Source organism: Desmodus rotundus, chromosome 2 (assembly GCF_022682495.2).
Source record: "Desmodus rotundus isolate HL8 chromosome 2, HLdesRot8A.1, whole genome shotgun sequence".
NCBI classification, from domain to species: Eukaryota; Metazoa; Chordata; class Mammalia; order Chiroptera; family Phyllostomidae; genus Desmodus; species Desmodus rotundus.
The window spans coordinates 183,461,307-183,479,160 of record NC_071388.1 but is presented as its reverse complement, the minus strand read 5'-3'; the positions used below and the strand labels follow the sequence as shown (position 1 = coordinate 183,479,160).

Here is a 17,854-nt window from a genome sequence, read left to right as displayed (position 1 = left end):
GGCTTTTGTTTTAACTCTTTTCTCCTTTGATTTTAATGATGCTTCATTAGCCTCATTCCCCTTGCCTCTCTAAACACATTCTCTGTCTCCTTCTCTAGCCAATCATTCTCTTCCTAACCATGACTCCTAACCAGACCTCTTTTTCTTCTTACCCAGTTCCTATATCATCAGCTTTGTACTGGACATTTTTCTGACACCTCAAACTGAACATGTCTAAAGCTAAACACTATTTTCCTCCAAAACTCAGTGTCACAACATCTTGATTTCAGGTGGTGATACCATCATTCCTCTGTTAAACCAAAAATCCTGGCATTATTCTGGATCCCTCCCTCTCTTTTGCCTTGATCCAAAGCTAGGTCCTAAGTCCTGGAATTTCTGCTTTCAAACCTCTCTCATAGTAATCACTTCTTTCTAGTCCCACCTTCACCACCCAGTCCGTATCTATACCCTCATCTTGGTAAAGCCACAGAGTGTTATAACATAATCTCCTTGATAATAGTCTCCAAAACCATATGTATTCTAAGCACTTCTGCTTCCAAAACTTTCATCTTCTTCATAATGCCTTAAAATGAAGTGTGAACTTCTGTTATTAATATTCAATCCTTTGTTCAATCTGATTCTACACTACCTTTCCAGATCTCCACACATTCAGACTGGCCATCAGTTCCAAGAACATAAAACAATACGCCTGGTTTAATTTCTTTATTTGCATGTGCCTCCTTCCTGACACAACATAGCATTGGTAAGACATGAACCCTGGAGACAGAGTGTCTGGATTTACTCACTTACTAACTGTATGACCAGAGACAAGTTGCTGTATCTCTTCCATGCTTCAGTTTCCCCATAGAAAATGGGGTTAATCATAGAAACTACCTCATAGGATTTAGGGGGAGAATAAATGTTTTGGTACAGGGAAAGCCAGGTAGAAGAGTGCCTGGCACATTATGACTGCAAAATAAATGTTAGCCGCAAATTACTATTAATAAAATCATTCATTTAAATCCTGGCTTTCTTTAAAGTCCAGCTCAATTCCCAACCCTTCATGAAGGCTAACTATTCTATGTTAATCTCACTAAAGTGTTTATTTTATGCTTCCTCACTTTAGTATTAATCTATTTTCTCCATCAACAAATATTGAACATCTACAATGCCCCCAGCACTTTTGCATAGTACTGAGATTTTAAGGATGAATGAGACATGACCCTGCACACAAGAAGCTCACAGTCTAGAGGAAAAAACAAATGTGTGAACACAATAACAATAATTTTGGGAACCCTGAGGAACAAAGAAATCCATTGTTTTGCCATTTGAGGTCCCAGAGAAGGTTTCTTCAGTTGAGAAGTATAGGGGACATTCCAGATTACAAGAATAATATATGCAAAGTGATTAAGACATCAAATGGTGTGTGAGGTAGGGGACTTCCAAGTGTTATCTGTTTCCAGCTGTTATGTCCTATTATATATACATAGTCTCCTCAACTAGATTGTAAAGTCCATGAAAGCAGAGAGACCTTGATTAACTACACAAGCAGTTCCTGTGTGCTAATTAAGTCTTTATATTTCTTTCCCTCTTTTTATTTTCCCTCAGACTCAATACAGGTTAAAATACAACAGGTTTAATAATTATTTGTTAGATTAAGTTATGCTCCCATTTAAATGCCTCTTACAAGTTTATAATGAAGGCTAAATACCCAGAAAAAGCTTCTTCAAGGAGGTGAATCTTACATTAAGGACATGAAGTGAAAGAGAATTAGGATTTAGTTGGGTGGAAAAGGGGAGAAGGGAAATTTCAAGAGGGAAACAGTATCAAGAAAGTCATAAATGCAGGATGCAGGTGCGTGAGACAGTGAAGGAAGCTGCAGTATTAAGGTTTAGAATCATATTAGAATATGAAGGGAGACAGCTTGACTAAGTAAGATGAGTCCAGCCTAAAAGCATCCAAAATTGCCAGGAAACGTTGCAATGTCATCTTTCTATAAGCATCTTCTAGGAACTATCAACATAACTTCCTCTTCTATACATTGAGAGAATGTATATGTCAAGTCCCCTCAGCAATTACAAGCACAACGCTTTACCTTCTCAGAAAGTTAAAAAAAAAAAAAAGTCAAACAGCCACCTAAGTTCTTAAGAAGGAAATCTATGTCATTGTTAAAATGTGAGACATTTTAATAATTCAGGTTCTTGTGTGAATGAGTGAGTAATAAATAGGAGTTGCTGCTGTAGTCAGTACATTCTTTTGAGGATTTGAGTCAAAAAAGTGACACAGATACTACAGAAGGGGGCTCACGATTAGATCAGAGGTCAGAGTGAACAGTGAGTGGGTGACTCTGATGTCACCATCAGGAACCATTAACCTGGGTACCTTGGCAGCCACAGTCCCCAAGATAACAAAGATGATGACGAATGAAAAAGGTGACAGTCGTGATGATGCAGAGATAAAGTTGCAGCTCAAAGTTATAAGAAATTCTCCCATCATGCAGTTTCTCTTCCAGGAATGAAGACATGAACACATGTAATCTGAATGGTGACACGTACAGACTACATTAAGGTGCCACCATTCAGATAAAATGCTGGCTGGGCTGATGGTGCAGTTTCTCCAGTTCCAGGAAGACGCCTTTGGGAACCATGTTACCTACCCGGCCTTCACCCAACAAGCTGGAGGCACTTTGTGTCACAGTCTTGGGGCTGCTTACAAGTGTAAAAATGAATAGGGATGGTTGAGGTTTGATCTACTGAATCTATCCTGAATGGACCGTAACGTTGAGATGTTGTTTATGAACATTGAAAACACTGTTGTGGAGGAATTGTCTGACCAGACCCAACATCTATCTCATTCCAGACATTGCTCTGAAGTTGGCTAACAAATTGAAAGATACCATCAAAAGACATCAAGGGACATTTACTGATGAGGAGTCAAATCTTTCCACCACACTTATCTGTATCCTTCCTCACATGAAGATGAAGAGTGGTTGAGACCCATGATGAAAAAAGACATTGAGGATTTTACCAGAACAGTTACAATACTTGGGTCCATAGTAATGATGTTGATAAGGAAATTGAAGAACCACAATTCCAGAAATGGCATGGAAGATTCATGCAAAATGGATTTGGGACACTGATGTTTTCAATGAATGGATGAATGGATGAATGGATTATAAGGTAGACAAGAATAGGAAGCCTGTGAGTTTTCAATAGCGAATTTCAACAAAAAATGAAGACCTACTCAGAAGTCCAGAGAGAAGAGATAGAAAAGCATCAGCTAATGCTCAAAAGAGGGAGCATTTGCCTTTCCTTCTACCTTCCACACCCACAGAACCAAAGGCCAAGCTAGTCCTTATGGGAAGCACAGAAGTCGGAAAGAGGAAAATGAGCAAGATCTTACCAAGGATATGAAAGACCCAACAACTGTACCCAACACAGAGGAAGTGGTACTTCCAAAAAATGTAAATCCGAAAAAAGATAGTGAAAATACATCTGTTGAAGGAGGAACTACAGCCAATCTAGATGAGCAGGATGAAGAAACAGTCACAGCAGAAGGAAAGGAAGGTGAAGATCCCAGCAAAGGTGATCAGTCAGTCAGTTGACCCTGGTAAAGATAGTGTAACAGAGAAGACCGATCACATCACTATTCCTAGCTAAGCATCGTGGTTTGATTATAACTGTATTCATGTGATTGAATGGTGCGTTGTTCCTGAGTTTTTCAATGGGAAAAACAATTCCAAGACTCCAGAGATATACTTGGCATACAAAATTTTATGATTGACACATATCGCCTAAACCCACAAGACTGTTTGACCAGCACTGCCTGTCAGGGGAACTTGACTGGAGGTGTGCGTGCTATGGTGAGGGTTCACGCCTTCTTAGAGCAGTGCAGTGGAAGCTTGTTGATTACTGAGTGGATCCAGCAAGTTGACCCATGGCAGTGGGTCCTCCTCCTACTCTTCATTTCAGTGTATTTGCTGTTACCCCTCTGCTCTTGTGCCTCTACATCTTTGATCACTTCAGGTCCCTGCTGCTCAACAGATGTTACATTTTCCTGAGAAGAACAAGGAAAAACTGATTGATTTGCAGAACTTTGGTCTCCATACTGACATTTACTCCAAGAAAACCTGAGCAAAGAGTAAAGATGCCAGTGCTGAAAGAGATTGGACTGAGCAGGAGACCCTGCTATGCCTGGGGATACTGGAGATGTGTAAGGATGATTGGAACAAAGTTTAGGTACATGCTGGACTTCATACTCAGGCTGAATGCATCCTCCACTCTTTTGAGGCTTCCCATTGAGGATCCATATCTGTACCTACCAGCCTGTCCCCTTTGTCAGTCAAGGAACCCAGCAATGAGCACTGTGGCCTTTTTGACATCTGTGGTGGACCCCCGTGTGGCATCAGCAGCAGCAAAATCAGCTTTGGAGGACTTTTCTCAGGCCCAGGAGGAGGGACCATTGGAATTGCTTGAAACTCATGTCAAGAAAGTACAAGAAGCTGCTCGAGCCTCTGGGAAAGTGGATCCCATCTAGGAGAGCAGCTGCATCTCAGGCACAGCCCGGATAAGCCAGAAAAGCTTGAAGGAGCTGAAGGCAGAAAACAAAGGGGGGAATGAAATGAATGAAGATGATAAAGCAGAAGACAGAGTCAATGAAAAAAATAGCAAGAAGGAACAGGATAGTGAAGTTAGTGAGGATACCAAACCAGAGGATAAAGGAGAATAAAGAGAAAAAGGAACTCACTGGCAGTTGTAAAGAAAGAAGTGATATTGGGAACAAGAAAGTCATAGAACATGAAATTTCTGAAGGAAAGGTAGCCACTGTGGCCGCAGCTGCTCCTGCCTCTGCTGCAACCAAAGTCAAGCACCTGGCTGCATTTGGAGGAACTGGAAATGATCATGGGCAGAGAGAAAGAGGCTTTGCAACAACAGAGGCAGCAGTTGCTTGCTGAATGCTAGAAGTTCCACATGGAGCAGCTGAACTATGCAGAGCAGCAGCATGGGCAGAACCCTCCACAGGGAGAGCAGCACTCAGGCGGGCCTGGCCTGGCCTCGCTGGGAGCAGCAGGGCACCGCAGCATGACGCCTCACCAGCAGCCCGCTCCCTACTCTCTGACGCAGCACCAGATGCCACCACCCCACACGCCCTAGCCAGGTCAGATACCAGATCCAGGTTCCATGATGCCTGGGCTGCCCATGCCAGGCCGCCTGATTCCCACCAGTGTGGCCAACATCCACTGCCTGGGAGTGGCTCTACCACTCCTGGTATGCTGCCAATGCCCGGGAAACATCTTAGGACCCTGGGTGATCCTCACAGCACCTAAAAGCATGTATGCCCTCCACCGCCGCTGCAGCAACAGCAGCTGCAGCCACCTGCAGGTGGAGTCCCTCCGCCTCCTGCTCTAGGCCCACCCGCCTCTGAGGTGCCCTAACCTGGAAAATGCCACAAACGCCCACGCCCAGCACCAAACCAGCTGGAGTGGTTCCTCGGCTTCCTTGGGTTTCCTTCAGGATTTTTCTCCTCACATATCCCGTCTCTCCCCATTCCCCACGCCACCCGTGTCCATGCCCTGACTCCCCTTGTGTTAGGTCCTTAGCCAACACTCAGGGGAAGTCTTGGTGACAGTGTCCCTGGTTATGCTAAAAATAACCTGAGTCTTCCCTGTCCTGGTGTGGGTATTCTATGTCTATTATTTTTGTTCTCCTGCAGTTTTTCGCTTTGTCCTATGCCTCTGTGGATAATGTGTTAGTCCTCTTCTCTCGCTCTCTCGCTCACTCTCTCGCTCCTCTCTCGTCATTTTTGCTTTAAAGGAGAGCATCCGAAGTTAATAGGCACCAAAAAATGGTGATGGGCAGAGGGGATAACCAATGGGGACAAACCTTAAGGCATTATAAGTGACCTTATTCCTGCTTATCTGAGCAAATAATGGGGCTGATGGTGAAGTTTCATGAGACTTTTGCCACAAGTAGATACGCCAAAATTCAAAGCGATGGGGTTAGGGCCTCCACTGCTTTTTCTCCCTAGTGAGGACTGTGAGGCCCTCCACCCTGCATGGCAGAACATAAGCCCACCCTTAAGCACCTGGGCGGGGAAAGCACATGCATTAGCACAGGTCCACTCCCTCCCCAGGCCCACAGGTCTGCTTCCCTGTGCAGATTGTTGGATTGGGGTGGGTGCTTTTGTTTTTCTGAAGGCAGTGTGAGCTTTGTCCTTAGTTCCTGGGACTAGCCAGGAAAGTTTTAGGGTCCAAGAGCAATGGCCACCCAATGAATCAACCTCACTATTCACTGCCTGTGTGCATTCTTTTGCTCCCTCTTAAAAAGTAAAATAAAGTAAACTTTAAAAAGAGGGGGAAAGGTAAGTAGATAGTGCTGAACATTTTAGCTCACAGAACTTGCTTAGGACAGCTGGGGTGCAGGACCCCACACTACATCTTGCAGAGGGAGTGGAATTTAGTGCCCTCCTCATGCAGGAACTACTCCGAGGAAGATATTCACACAGGATTACAGCTGAGTGGTAGCCGTGTGGAATTTCTACACTCATGATAACAGAACAAAGACGTTAAGAAGGAGGATGGTCGATGTCTAAAGAGAGAGAAACGGTGAGATCCCCTCCCCACCCTGAGCAGAGGTTCAAATGTGAGAGCTTCAAAGTTAGGACCACAGATTCATTTCTATTTCTAATCTGTCTGTGAAAATGACTCATTCTACTTTCTGATATTGATCTATTAATTTTACAGTCCTGGCTTTAAAAGTCCTTTCTGGATGATTACCTTTAGAAAACTAAAAAGTAGTTTTTGTTGTAGGGTACGGCAGTAGAGAAAATAAAATTCTCAAGCAACATCTATACTTTTGAAATATCCTTTTGTAAGATCACTTGAAATGACAAAACAGCCAATCATTTTTTTGCCAGTCAGAAAAACTGGCTACGGTGTATTGATCGTCATATAGATACAGCAGTCTGTTGATTACAGCGCATTTTTGATGTTCGTCTTTTTACGTTCCTTTCCCAAGTCCAGCCTCAGAGCAAACACTTTCCTCTGAGAAGTAAATCACGTCCTTTTGTGTACAGCTACCTCAGCGGGGTCATTTGCTGAACTAAAAATAAAGTTTTAAATTATTGTGCTTTGCTGATTATTTAAATGATCAAATACCATTTTTCTGCCTTCTGTGCCTCTCTCAGAAAAAGAAAGGCTGAGAGAAATGCAGCAGCATTGGAGAAATCAATCCTGTTCAAACTGGCCATTTTGACAGTTTATTTGCTAAGGCTTGGGGAGAAATGAAAATAAACACTCTCATGGAAAACAAAAGTGGGGTGGTCCTGATTTTGCCTTCATGCCGAATAATTAGCTTTCTGGAAAATAACCAATATTGGCTGCAAATCTATGAACGATGCTATACATCACATGCCCACCCCTTCCATCATCAATCACTGGCCCTTTCAAGGGCCTGCTGTACCAAGTTGGACTCATATTCTGACGTCCAAAAAAAATCCTCTGTTGTGGATCTCAGTTGCACAATTATCCAAATCTGGTAGAAAACATGTAACTTTAGTAAAGGAAATGTCTAAATTAAGATCTCCTCACACTTCCTAAGTCATACTTCTTTAATTTAGCCATAAAGATCTTTCTACAATGTCCTTAAAATCATAAAGAATCAGGCTAGGTTTAAACTGCTTAGAATTTTAAGCTGTGCTGTGAGCCAATGAGTTAGGATTATTAAATTAGTGGAAAAAAAGAACTATTCTTTACAAACACACACACACACACATGCACCTCGACACAGACATACCAGTAGTTTTCACAATCCTAGGGAGGACAATTACACTTTGACCAGAGAGTTTTCCTCTCTTTCTCATTTCTTCATAGAGGGTGAGTACAGAGAAACAAAGAGCACATGAAAGGGTTTGCACCGTTGATCAGAATGGATCCTACATTTGTGCATGTTGTCATTGTGTTTTCTCATAAGTTCTCCTATTGGAAGAAGCATTTCAAAAGTGCCCTCTCTACCCCGACCGCTTTCCTACTTCATTAGATGGCCACTCAGCATCAACTCGGAAAAGTTACTAGGAGGGTGATTTGGTGTTTGAAAGGCAGATGTATTTTTAAGTTGAAAACTTTAAAGGTTCTGCATGTGTGAACCCTCCAACTGCTTGTTTAGCTACCCCCCCCCTTTGCATAGATGTTCTAAAGAAAAAAACAGAGCTTTGAGTCTTACCAAAAAAATCTTCAAAGGACAGTGAATGAACTGATGACAGATGATTGTTCACAAAACACATCAGAACAGTATTTTGTGTACAATTATTCCTTTAAATTTTCTGTCAGGGTGAGCCTTCTCTTTCCTTTCTGCCATTCTTTACTGACTAATAAATTAAGACATTTTAAATATTATTTAAAAATAAATTTTAAAGATCCCTTAAAATTAGAGTTTAAAAACCTTTCAAAAATAAATTTAAAGATACTTTTTAAATGAATTTAGTATCTCTAAATGCTTGGTAGTAGATGCTGGGGCAAAACTTGTCTCATCACCAGCCTTTCCTTATATGAACAGCTTTTATAAATACACACACAATTTGTAAATGTTCGCGCTGGCACATCAGACAACAAAATAGATGGGTATATATGTAACTATTGTACTTGTGCAGGTTGGGAAATCATACCCTTCGAAGCACGTGCACATGATGTTTAAGAACAACAAATAATGCAGTCTTTGCACACCAAAATAAATGAGAAAGAAAGCCAAAGATACTGTCTTTTCAAAGTATCTCCAAGGAAAAAAGTAACTATAGTTAAACATGCCTATCAACCCTTATCAGCCCAATTTTTGAGCCAAGCAGGACCCTTTTCTAACTCTGAGAATAAGTTAAACAGACACCTTACTCCAGCCCACAAAAGCAACGAGTTCATTCTGTTTGGAATTGGGATTTTTTAAAGATGATTTAGACTTGGATATATCTAGAGCTATGAAATTATAAACCACATCATGTTTGGTGAGCTCGCATAATGCTCAAGGGAACAGGCTGTAGCATCAGGCCCTGGTGCCAACAACTGGTATCTATACATCCTTGGGCCTATTAGCACTCTCCTCCTTTTCCATTTCTTCATCTGAAATGGGGTTCTCTAATAGTGTTAGATATGTCATCCTCCTCATCATCATCACTGGGAACTTAAAGGATTTTAAAGATTTCATTTTTTAAAAATTTATTTTTAGACAGAGGGGGAGGGAGGGAGAAAGGGAGAGAATCATCAATGTGTGGTTGCCTCTTGGGCATCCCCCACTGGGGACCTGGCCTGCAACCCAGGCATGTGCCCTGACTGGGAATCGAACCAGTGACCCTTTGTTTCGCAGGCCAGTGCTCAATCCTCTGAGCCACACCAGGAGGGTAGGATTTTAATCTAAAAAAACTATTTCAGCCAATTATCAAAAAAAGGAAGGAAGGAAGGAAGGAAGAAATAAAGAAATAAAGAAATAAAGAAATAAAGAAATAAAGAAATAAAGAAATAAAGAAATAAAGAAATAGAAAGAAAGAAAGAAAGAAAGAAAGAAAGAAAGAAAGAAAGAAAGAAATTTATTAGCATTTGTATCATTCCAGTTTCTGTGATGACTCCAGAAGTCATTTTGACACCAGTTCGACTCTGTCAGACATAGTAATTATAAGTACCACTTACTTTGCTAGACAAGAGCTGTCTGCACTAAGCATTTTACATTGATTATATCAATTTATCCTCACAATGACCTTGAGATGAGGTTATTATCATCCCCATTTTACACATAAGGAAACTGAGGCTTAGAGAGTTTAAACACTAGGCTGAGCTTAGCTAGTAAGAAAAGGATCTGTGATAATGAACCCAGCCAGGCAGTCTAATTCCAGAGCTTTCAGAACCAAACTGCTTATAGTAGTTTTCTTTTAAAAAAATCATATATGTGACATTTTCAACTAAGAGTTAAATGAATTTTATTTAATTTCAAAAGATGTTCATTAAAATATTATCATGTAGTCTAAGAACTGGTGAGCTTCTAAATAATAGGTTACCATTTTATAGCAAAATCACACTTCAAATACCCAAATTTCACAAGTTGCTTGAAATTCAAAATGAATCAAACCAAATGGAAACCTCAAAAGTAAAACTCAGAGGAAGAAATAAATCAAAATTGTTTACCTGATACTTGAATGGAGGGGAAGAGGTTGAGAGCCAGGAGCAGCCTGAGGATCATGGCGCTAACGGTGGGTCAGGGCTGCAGCCCCTCCTCCCCGAGGAGCCCAAAGTGTGAGGTGGGCTGAAGACGCACTTGCCAAGGCCCAAGAGTCTCCGTCATCCACAGCCACCTCCAACTTATTTCTCTCAGGGCACATGATCAAACCACACATACTCAAACCACAAAGCATTGTTTCACACAGGATATTACCTTGTTTTGATGACTTTAGACTTTTCTTTTAAAGGCAGCCTTTTCTTGTCACAGAAAAAGAATGTCAGTCACTCTATAATGGGCTCATTAAAATCACTCTTTACAGTCAGATGTCAGAGCTGTGAAAAATTGGGACTTGGAATCCAGACAAACAAGGTATTCTGAAGGACGAATAAAGCCTCTGATAGAGGAGAAATTTTCATAGGATGGGGATAGACTGTGTCAAAAAGACAACAGTAAGAATTATATTGAGGATTTGGGAAACATCCATATCAGTGTTAAAAGGAATCATAAATATTAGGAACTGAACCTTTATGTTGGACATAGGTAGCCCTATGGAGCACTTAACACACCTTCCTTAGTTTATATCAAGCCTCTTCCCCAGCTCACTTCTAGACACTTTGAGAAACACACCCTACTTGCAAGCAGCCAGCCTACTGAGGAGGTTCCCTAAGCAAAGGGGGTGTCAAATAAGCTCACATGTCCTTAGTGGGGAAGTAAGGTGACCCAAAGCCCTTTGGTATCACATGTTCTCTATGTCCCTCAAGGATCACTGAACGTTAAGTGACAGGCAAGAAGAGAGGCTCCAGAGCAGGCTCATTGAGGCCTGTCACCACACCTCCTCAGCCCCTCCCGCTGGTCAGGCCTCCTGCATTTAGGGTCATCCCATGGTGTGGCCAACTCTGCTTTCATCTTCTGGCACCTGGCTCTTCTGGCACCTGGCTCAAAACTCTGCCAGTAATTTTTCTGCTTTCCTGAAAATCTGAGTTTTATATGATTACTCTAGCTTTTGGTTTGTATATGTGGGGTTTTTTAAAGACAATTTGTATTGATTTCTGTTCTGACTGTAAAAGTAAGACATATTTCATGTAGGAAATTTAGAAAAGGATACATTTACCTTTTTAAATGTTAAAAATAATCATTAAAACAAAACTGTCTCATAATCTTACCATCCTGATATAAATGCTTTTAATATTCTGGTCCATTGATTTCCATGTGGTTTTCTATTAAGATTTTTACATATTTGATATCATGTCTTATTTATAGTTTCAAACAGATATACACCCTTATCTGTTATATCTGGATCATTTTCCCATAACACATAAGTGTTCTTTATAAGCATCATTTGTAATTGTTATATAATACTCTATCCTATAATCATTATTATAAATTGTTTAAGAATCCCATAGTATCGTTGCCAATTTTTTACTATTTTAAAACACTACAGTGAATATCTTTGATGACCTAGCTATAAGTCCTTCCCTCCTCATCTGCTGAATGACAGACAAAAAGCACTTCCTCTACTGAGAGACCCCTTTTGTCCACATTACAATTTTCTCACAAACACAGTCTTTGTGAACCTCCCACACTGACACATTTCTCTGTCCTTTGGAGGAATTTGTCCTTGAAAATGATCCACTCAGACTTCCGAACTAAAGGTAAATAATGAAGTTATGCCCCTAGTCCTGGAGAAGATTCACTTCTAGAATTTGACCCAGTATTCCTAGCTCTGACCCTTTATCCAGGTAAGGGGACCTATATCTTATCCAGGGCCTGATGTCTTTGTGGGGACAATTTAAAGAAGGCATAGTGCCCTTCTCTAAAAGGTTACCCCTTTTAGAGCATTCTCCCCTATTCTGGAGCAACCAGTCCACACAGATCTAGAAAGAAAGGCTCTGGAATTCATTATAGAGTTTAAGATTATGTACAGTAGAAAGAAAGACTTCCCAAATTTCCTTATGATTAATAACAAAAGACTAAAAAGAAAACTAATAACTGTCTTTGAGCATATAAAAGATAACTGTGTAGCTTCTTGTTAGTATTATTATGTATATGGTGGTGCTTGATTGCATCATACTTAACTGGAAAGAAACAGTGTAATTAATGGTATGACTCCTTTATTTTGCAGAGGAGGAAGTTGAAGTCCAGGGAGGTTAGCTAATTTATACAAACTCACAAAACAATAATTAAATGTACTTGATTTTATTACTTGACTAACCCTATTTGGCTTTCATTCTTTAGAGTAAAAGGAAATATAAATTTTGACTTCCTTTTTTATAAACATGTGCCACACTAAAGAAGCTAATCATTTCATCAGGGTCCTTTCACATTTGCTCTTGAAATTCAATGGCATTCACATATACTAATAAGTAGAAATGATAAAGATGAAATAAAGGTCATTAAAGCCATCCATGCACAGAGTACTGAGACTCTACTGCATTCCCCCACAATAACAATAGCTGGAATTTATGTACCAAGCACTTTGCACGCCTGGTCTAATTTATACTCATACAACCTTTAAGGAACATGCTATTATTATCCCCATCTTACAGATGAGAAGAGTGACTCCAAGAGAGAGTTGCAAAGTCTCAGTGGAGCCAGCATTAGAATCTAGATCTTTCTAACTTGAACCGCTATACCATAATCACAGCGCTGCCTTGCCTCCTTACTGCCAAGCTGCTCCAGTATTACAAATTCCTTCTGGACAAAAGAATAAGAAATGTGCATTATCATGAGATTCTCCTTGAGAATTCTCCTTGAGAAGCATCTAACCTGTGTGACTGGCGTGTGGAGAGGAAAAGAGCTAGTGGCCCAAGATGCTGGAAAGATATAATCAAACTATGTTTCATAAAAAAACATAGATAAAACCTGGATAAAACCTGGATATTTCTGGAGGAATTTCAGATTTTTTTAATTCACACATGATTTTGAAACTCAAGGACATGTGCATTGTGATGAAACAAATGACCTTAATCAATCAACAAGTATACTGAAGTCCTGACTACATAGCTTGTCAAAGAAAAATATAATACAAATGATCAAATTCTATAGGCTGTTGAAACATAATAAGAACTAAGCCTGGGGCTAAGACCCTGAAGAAAAAGAATCTCAGAGTATATAATACTGTGATATAATATTGTCTTCATCCTTGGTTCTAGCAAAAGCTCCTAAAACCTTTACAATTTCCTAATCAATAAAGGTTCTAGGAGAATTTTGTTTTCATATTTGGTCTTTGGTCTCAGTTCCTGCCACAGAGCTCCTAAATGCCTTGGAATTCCCTGGCTGGTGGAAGCATCTTTTGTTCTAATGAGGTGATTCTAGTTGGGTTCCTGAATAGCTTCAGGAAGGGGGTCAGAAATAAATTAAATTGTAGGACAACCACTGGTGTCAAAGAATTAGTTGGTGTGGGGGAAAAAAACTTCGGGGAATTCTAGTGGCTAAAAGCACAGGACTTGAAGTCCCACAGGCTTAGGGGTCAAATCCCAGTTGGGCCACTTCGTAGCCATATGATCTTAGAATGTCATAGCCTCAATTCCTCACATTGTGTAATACCTCACATATTAAGTTGTTCATATCTCACACAATGTATGAATTTTCACTCTTAGGATAGAAATGACTTAATGAGTCTTCATGTCACACTTATAAGGGGCTGAGTAAAATTTTGTTGGATCAACCAAAATGGATCATTGAATATAAGTTCAATATGTTTATGTGAATTGATTTTGCTCCATAGCATGAGTACCATGAGAACTCTGTTTTAGAAATTAGCATAGTATTCCTCCGTGAGGCACACTCTTTCATTATAACATACACCAGTATAAACTACAAAGTATCACTGAAGAGCCTATAAGAATTACAGTTGTCAAGCAGTCAATGACAAGAAGCCCTTGGGCTCTCTCAACTGTTATTGAGTCACCTACCAGGATAATGTCTTCTTTGGTCTAAATTCCAGCTAGAAAATTGCCTTTATTTTAGTTTCTAATTTTCCTTCCAGCTCCGTCACACAGAGATTCAAATGCTCACATGGTGGTTGTGGGAAAACAACAAAGCCTGAGATTCTCTCTTTGAGCTATTGGTATTATCCCAGCTGTTGGTATGGAAAACTTACTCCAAAAATACACAAAGAGGGTTAAGAAAGCCATGCATATTACAACAAACCAGCAGGATCAAAGCCTGAAAAAATTACGTTACACCTGAAAGAAATGAAAAAAGCAAGAAATAACTACCATTTTATCAACTAATTCTACTGAGTAAACAAATATTACAGAAAGAAATATTTGCAGGAACAATCTAGGAGGCTTTATCAAGGGTTACATGAGAAGAATATGAGAAGAAAAGTAGCTTAAAACAGTTACCTAAAACCTTCCACCACTTAGAGAGAGAGGCAGGCCTATGGCTCCAAGTGGGTGAAGCAGTAGCTAACATTTCCTGGAGGCTTCCTGCAAGCAGGCATTGTGCTAAGCATGACGCATGCGTCATATCATTTAATCTGCACAACAGCCCTAGGAGGTTGGTACCATTAATATCTCCATTTATAGTTAAGAATACAGAAGCTTAGAGTGGTTACGTAATTTACCCACAATCACACAGCAAGTAGGAAAGCAGAGATTTAAACTTGATTTGTTCTGACTTAAAAAGTAAACGCTAGATTCGAGCATCATGGCAGAAGTAAATGCAACCCCGATCAACCAACAGCTGGAATATGTGATTGATAATGCAGTGCTTAGGAACAAGGTTTTTAAGGAGGAATGTATCTTCTTGATAGGCACAGCTGACCTTTAGCACCAACTTCATAAAAATTCAGCAAGAATTCTTTGTGTGACTTGCAACATCTTCCTTCAGTCTGGAGGATGCAGTTCTCATTGCTTTTCTGCTGACCCTATCGATACTCATGCAGCCCCCCATCAAGAGGATGAAGCAAAAGTTGTGTAGTTTTGACATCATCCTACGGAATCGATACTGATGAGATCCTAGAGGAATTCGTGCACTGTCAGCAAGGATCCATCATGTGCCTAGGCAATGCTGACCTGGCGCTAGGGCAGTTTCTGGACAGTAGATTCATTCACTTAGTAATCTGCAAAAAGCAGAAGGGGAGTAGCAGATACAGAAAACATCAGTCACCATCATTAAAGACTGAGAAAGACTATTTATTATCACGCAGATGCTGGCTAAGCCACTGTGGCGATCTAAACTTACAAGTCTTAGGGCCCAAAGATATTGTTATCAGAAGCGTCTACTATGCTGTTCTCAAATCTTTTTATTCTGAAATTGAATGGTCTCATAGAGCAATGTTCTTTTGGTCTTATGGAAGACCAGCTGCCTGCCTTTTTGCTGGTGTTATTTCATGTACCGAGGGCCCTGTTGGGCTGAATTTTTAATTTTTTGAAGCCACTGAGACATTTGGATGTTTTCTACAAACAGGAATGTTAATTAAATATGACTGGGGTTGGAAGGGCAAGGTAAGGAATGTACTTCACTCCACATCTTGTATGGAACCTGATTTGACTCTCTTCTATTCCCTGCTGTGCAATCAGTGGACTGGTAAAGAGGCAACCTCTGACCTCTTCAGGAAGTACAATCTTGTCCTGGCCTTGGGAAAACTGTCAAGCCTGGTTTTCCTCCCTTCAGAAAAATTTTAAAGGCCCTCATCCCCTAACGTGTTTTTTTAGTATAGAAACTCCAGGAAATAAAACTGTTAACTTCAGTGTTGCTTTCCATGGTCTCTCATGTTACTGAGCCCCTGTGGGAGCCTTCTCACCCTCCCCACGGCTGTGGCTCCCTCCCCCCTCCCCTTTTTCCACCAGTTCCCACACTCACTGAATAAGGAAGGTCAATCTGCATACATCTGTCCACATCTCCGGAATGCCACAGAGGAGTAACAGCTGTTGACCTCTGTTCCAAACACATGATCCTGTTTGTCCCAAAAGTAGCTTGGGTGAACTCCAGCTAATACATACAATCTCTACTTCCTATGGAGAATGCAGAGCCAGGAGAGCATATTCCCCACACTTGATTTGCTATAAAACGACCTGCTTTCAAGTTCTGGATCCTGTTACTGCTGATTATAATAGTAATTGCAGCTAAAATTCATTTAAGCATTGCTATGTGCCAGATATAGTACAAACCTAAAATATGCCAAGTTTCTAAGTCTGAAGGTCTTCTTTATGTTCTGGAAAATGCAGTCCTTTCTTTCCTCTCTAAGTCACTATACTTCTACATCTTGATACACACACACACACACATACATACACGCACTGACAACATTTTCTAACCTCCTGTGAGTACAGGTGATAAAACTGAAGATTTTGTGTTTTCTCCCAGAGATATTGATGAGGGGGGAGGGGGAGGGAGAAAGCTGTAACAGATGTTACAAGAAGCCCAATGGTAACAGTAAGGAGCAGGAATAAGAGGCTATTTCCTGAGGCAAGGCCCAGACAAATCTAGTGTTTGTCTAAGAATTCATCCAGAAATAGCCATTAACACCACAGTGCATGAGATGTCTTTTATTCATGGTCTTGAGGAAAACTCCAGACTACAGTTGTTGTCACAGCACTCAGCTCCCTTTATATCACAGGTGCTCAGTGTTAGAATGACTGAAACCTAAGTCATTGTTCCATTCAGTGAGGGGCCAAACTCAATCCCTGAGATTGAAACACAAGGAAATCTCATTGTCATCAAGAATCTAATCTGCACTGATTTCTCATGCTGGTGTTCATTGGATGAAATTTGCCCAGCTTTGCTGTGCCGAATTGTCCCAGCACTCTTCTAGAAAAACTGGAATCCTTTAGCTGCCTTCAATGCAGAACAAACAAGAGTAGGAAAGTCTATATACAGCAAGCTGGAAAATGCACTCATTCACTCAACAAACATATGTTTGGTGCCCACAATAGAGAAGGCCTGTTCTATACCCTGAGCATCCAGGGAAATCAAGGCTGTCCCCTTGTCCTCAGAGAATTCAAGTATGGAAGAAACACTGAGGAAGAAGCCCCTAACTTGCCTGGACAGGCTTTCGGGGCAGGGAGGCTATGATTTGGAGGACAAGCAAAACTGGCCAGACCAGAAGTAGGGAAGAAAGGGACTTTCCTTCCAAGCAAAGGATATACCATATTTCGAAAGCTTTAAAGTACATGGCTTGCTGAGAGAACTATGAGGAGCTTCATGTGGCTGGAGCAGAAGGAACTCTGAGCAGAGGCAAGGGAGATGACAGGCATTCAGGAGCAATCAGGCCATGGCAAGAAGTTTGCTCTTTGTACTGAGAACAATGAGGCACTTCCACAATATGGGTCAGCACACAGGTCTGGGCTGCTGTTACAGATTTAGAAGGCACCAGCATGTTAGACCCAGGCTTTCAGAAAGGTTTAATCTCTTACATCAACTCCAGTTGATTGATGTCAGCTGCCTGAATCACAATGTTGAATGGGATCTCTGAGACCTCATACTGGTTCAATGGGAGCATGGGAAGGGGGCAAATGGTGGGGGTAGATAGGCATGGCTCTCTGTTGCTCCCTGGTCAGGACTATAAAAAAGCCATGAACACAGCTCAGGTCTTAAGCTGCTTTCCCCCCACACTACGTTACAACATTTTTTTCCACAGTTGGGGTCTGAGGAGGCCAACAGATTACTTCCTTCTACCTGCTAATTCAGCACTAAATCTAATAAGGGGGACTGAGAAAGAAAGGAGTCAT

The 17,854-nt window shown here is 40.8% G+C and overlaps 1 protein-coding gene and 1 pseudogene across 20 annotated transcripts in view; one reads left to right on the top strand and one right to left on the bottom strand.

Annotated features, from left to right (window-relative positions):
* The window catches only part of CD28 (CD28 molecule), an 84,802-nt gene that overhangs the window by 24,406 nt on the left and 42,542 nt on the right, over positions 1–17,854 (bottom strand). Inside the window, exon 1 of one of the 20 annotated variants that reach the window (XM_024564145.3) lies at positions 10,142–10,313. The exons of the other annotated variants lie outside the window; for them this stretch is intronic. Coding sequence (XP_024419913.1) covers positions 10,142–10,196 — 55 coding nt within the window. The 5' untranslated portion in view covers positions 10,197–10,313. Of the gene's footprint in view, positions 1–10,141; positions 10,314–17,854 lie in introns of those variants that run through there. 20 annotated transcript variants of the gene reach the window in all.
* On the top strand, positions 2,567–5,413 carry LOC112307971 (SWI/SNF complex subunit SMARCC1 pseudogene; annotated as a pseudogene).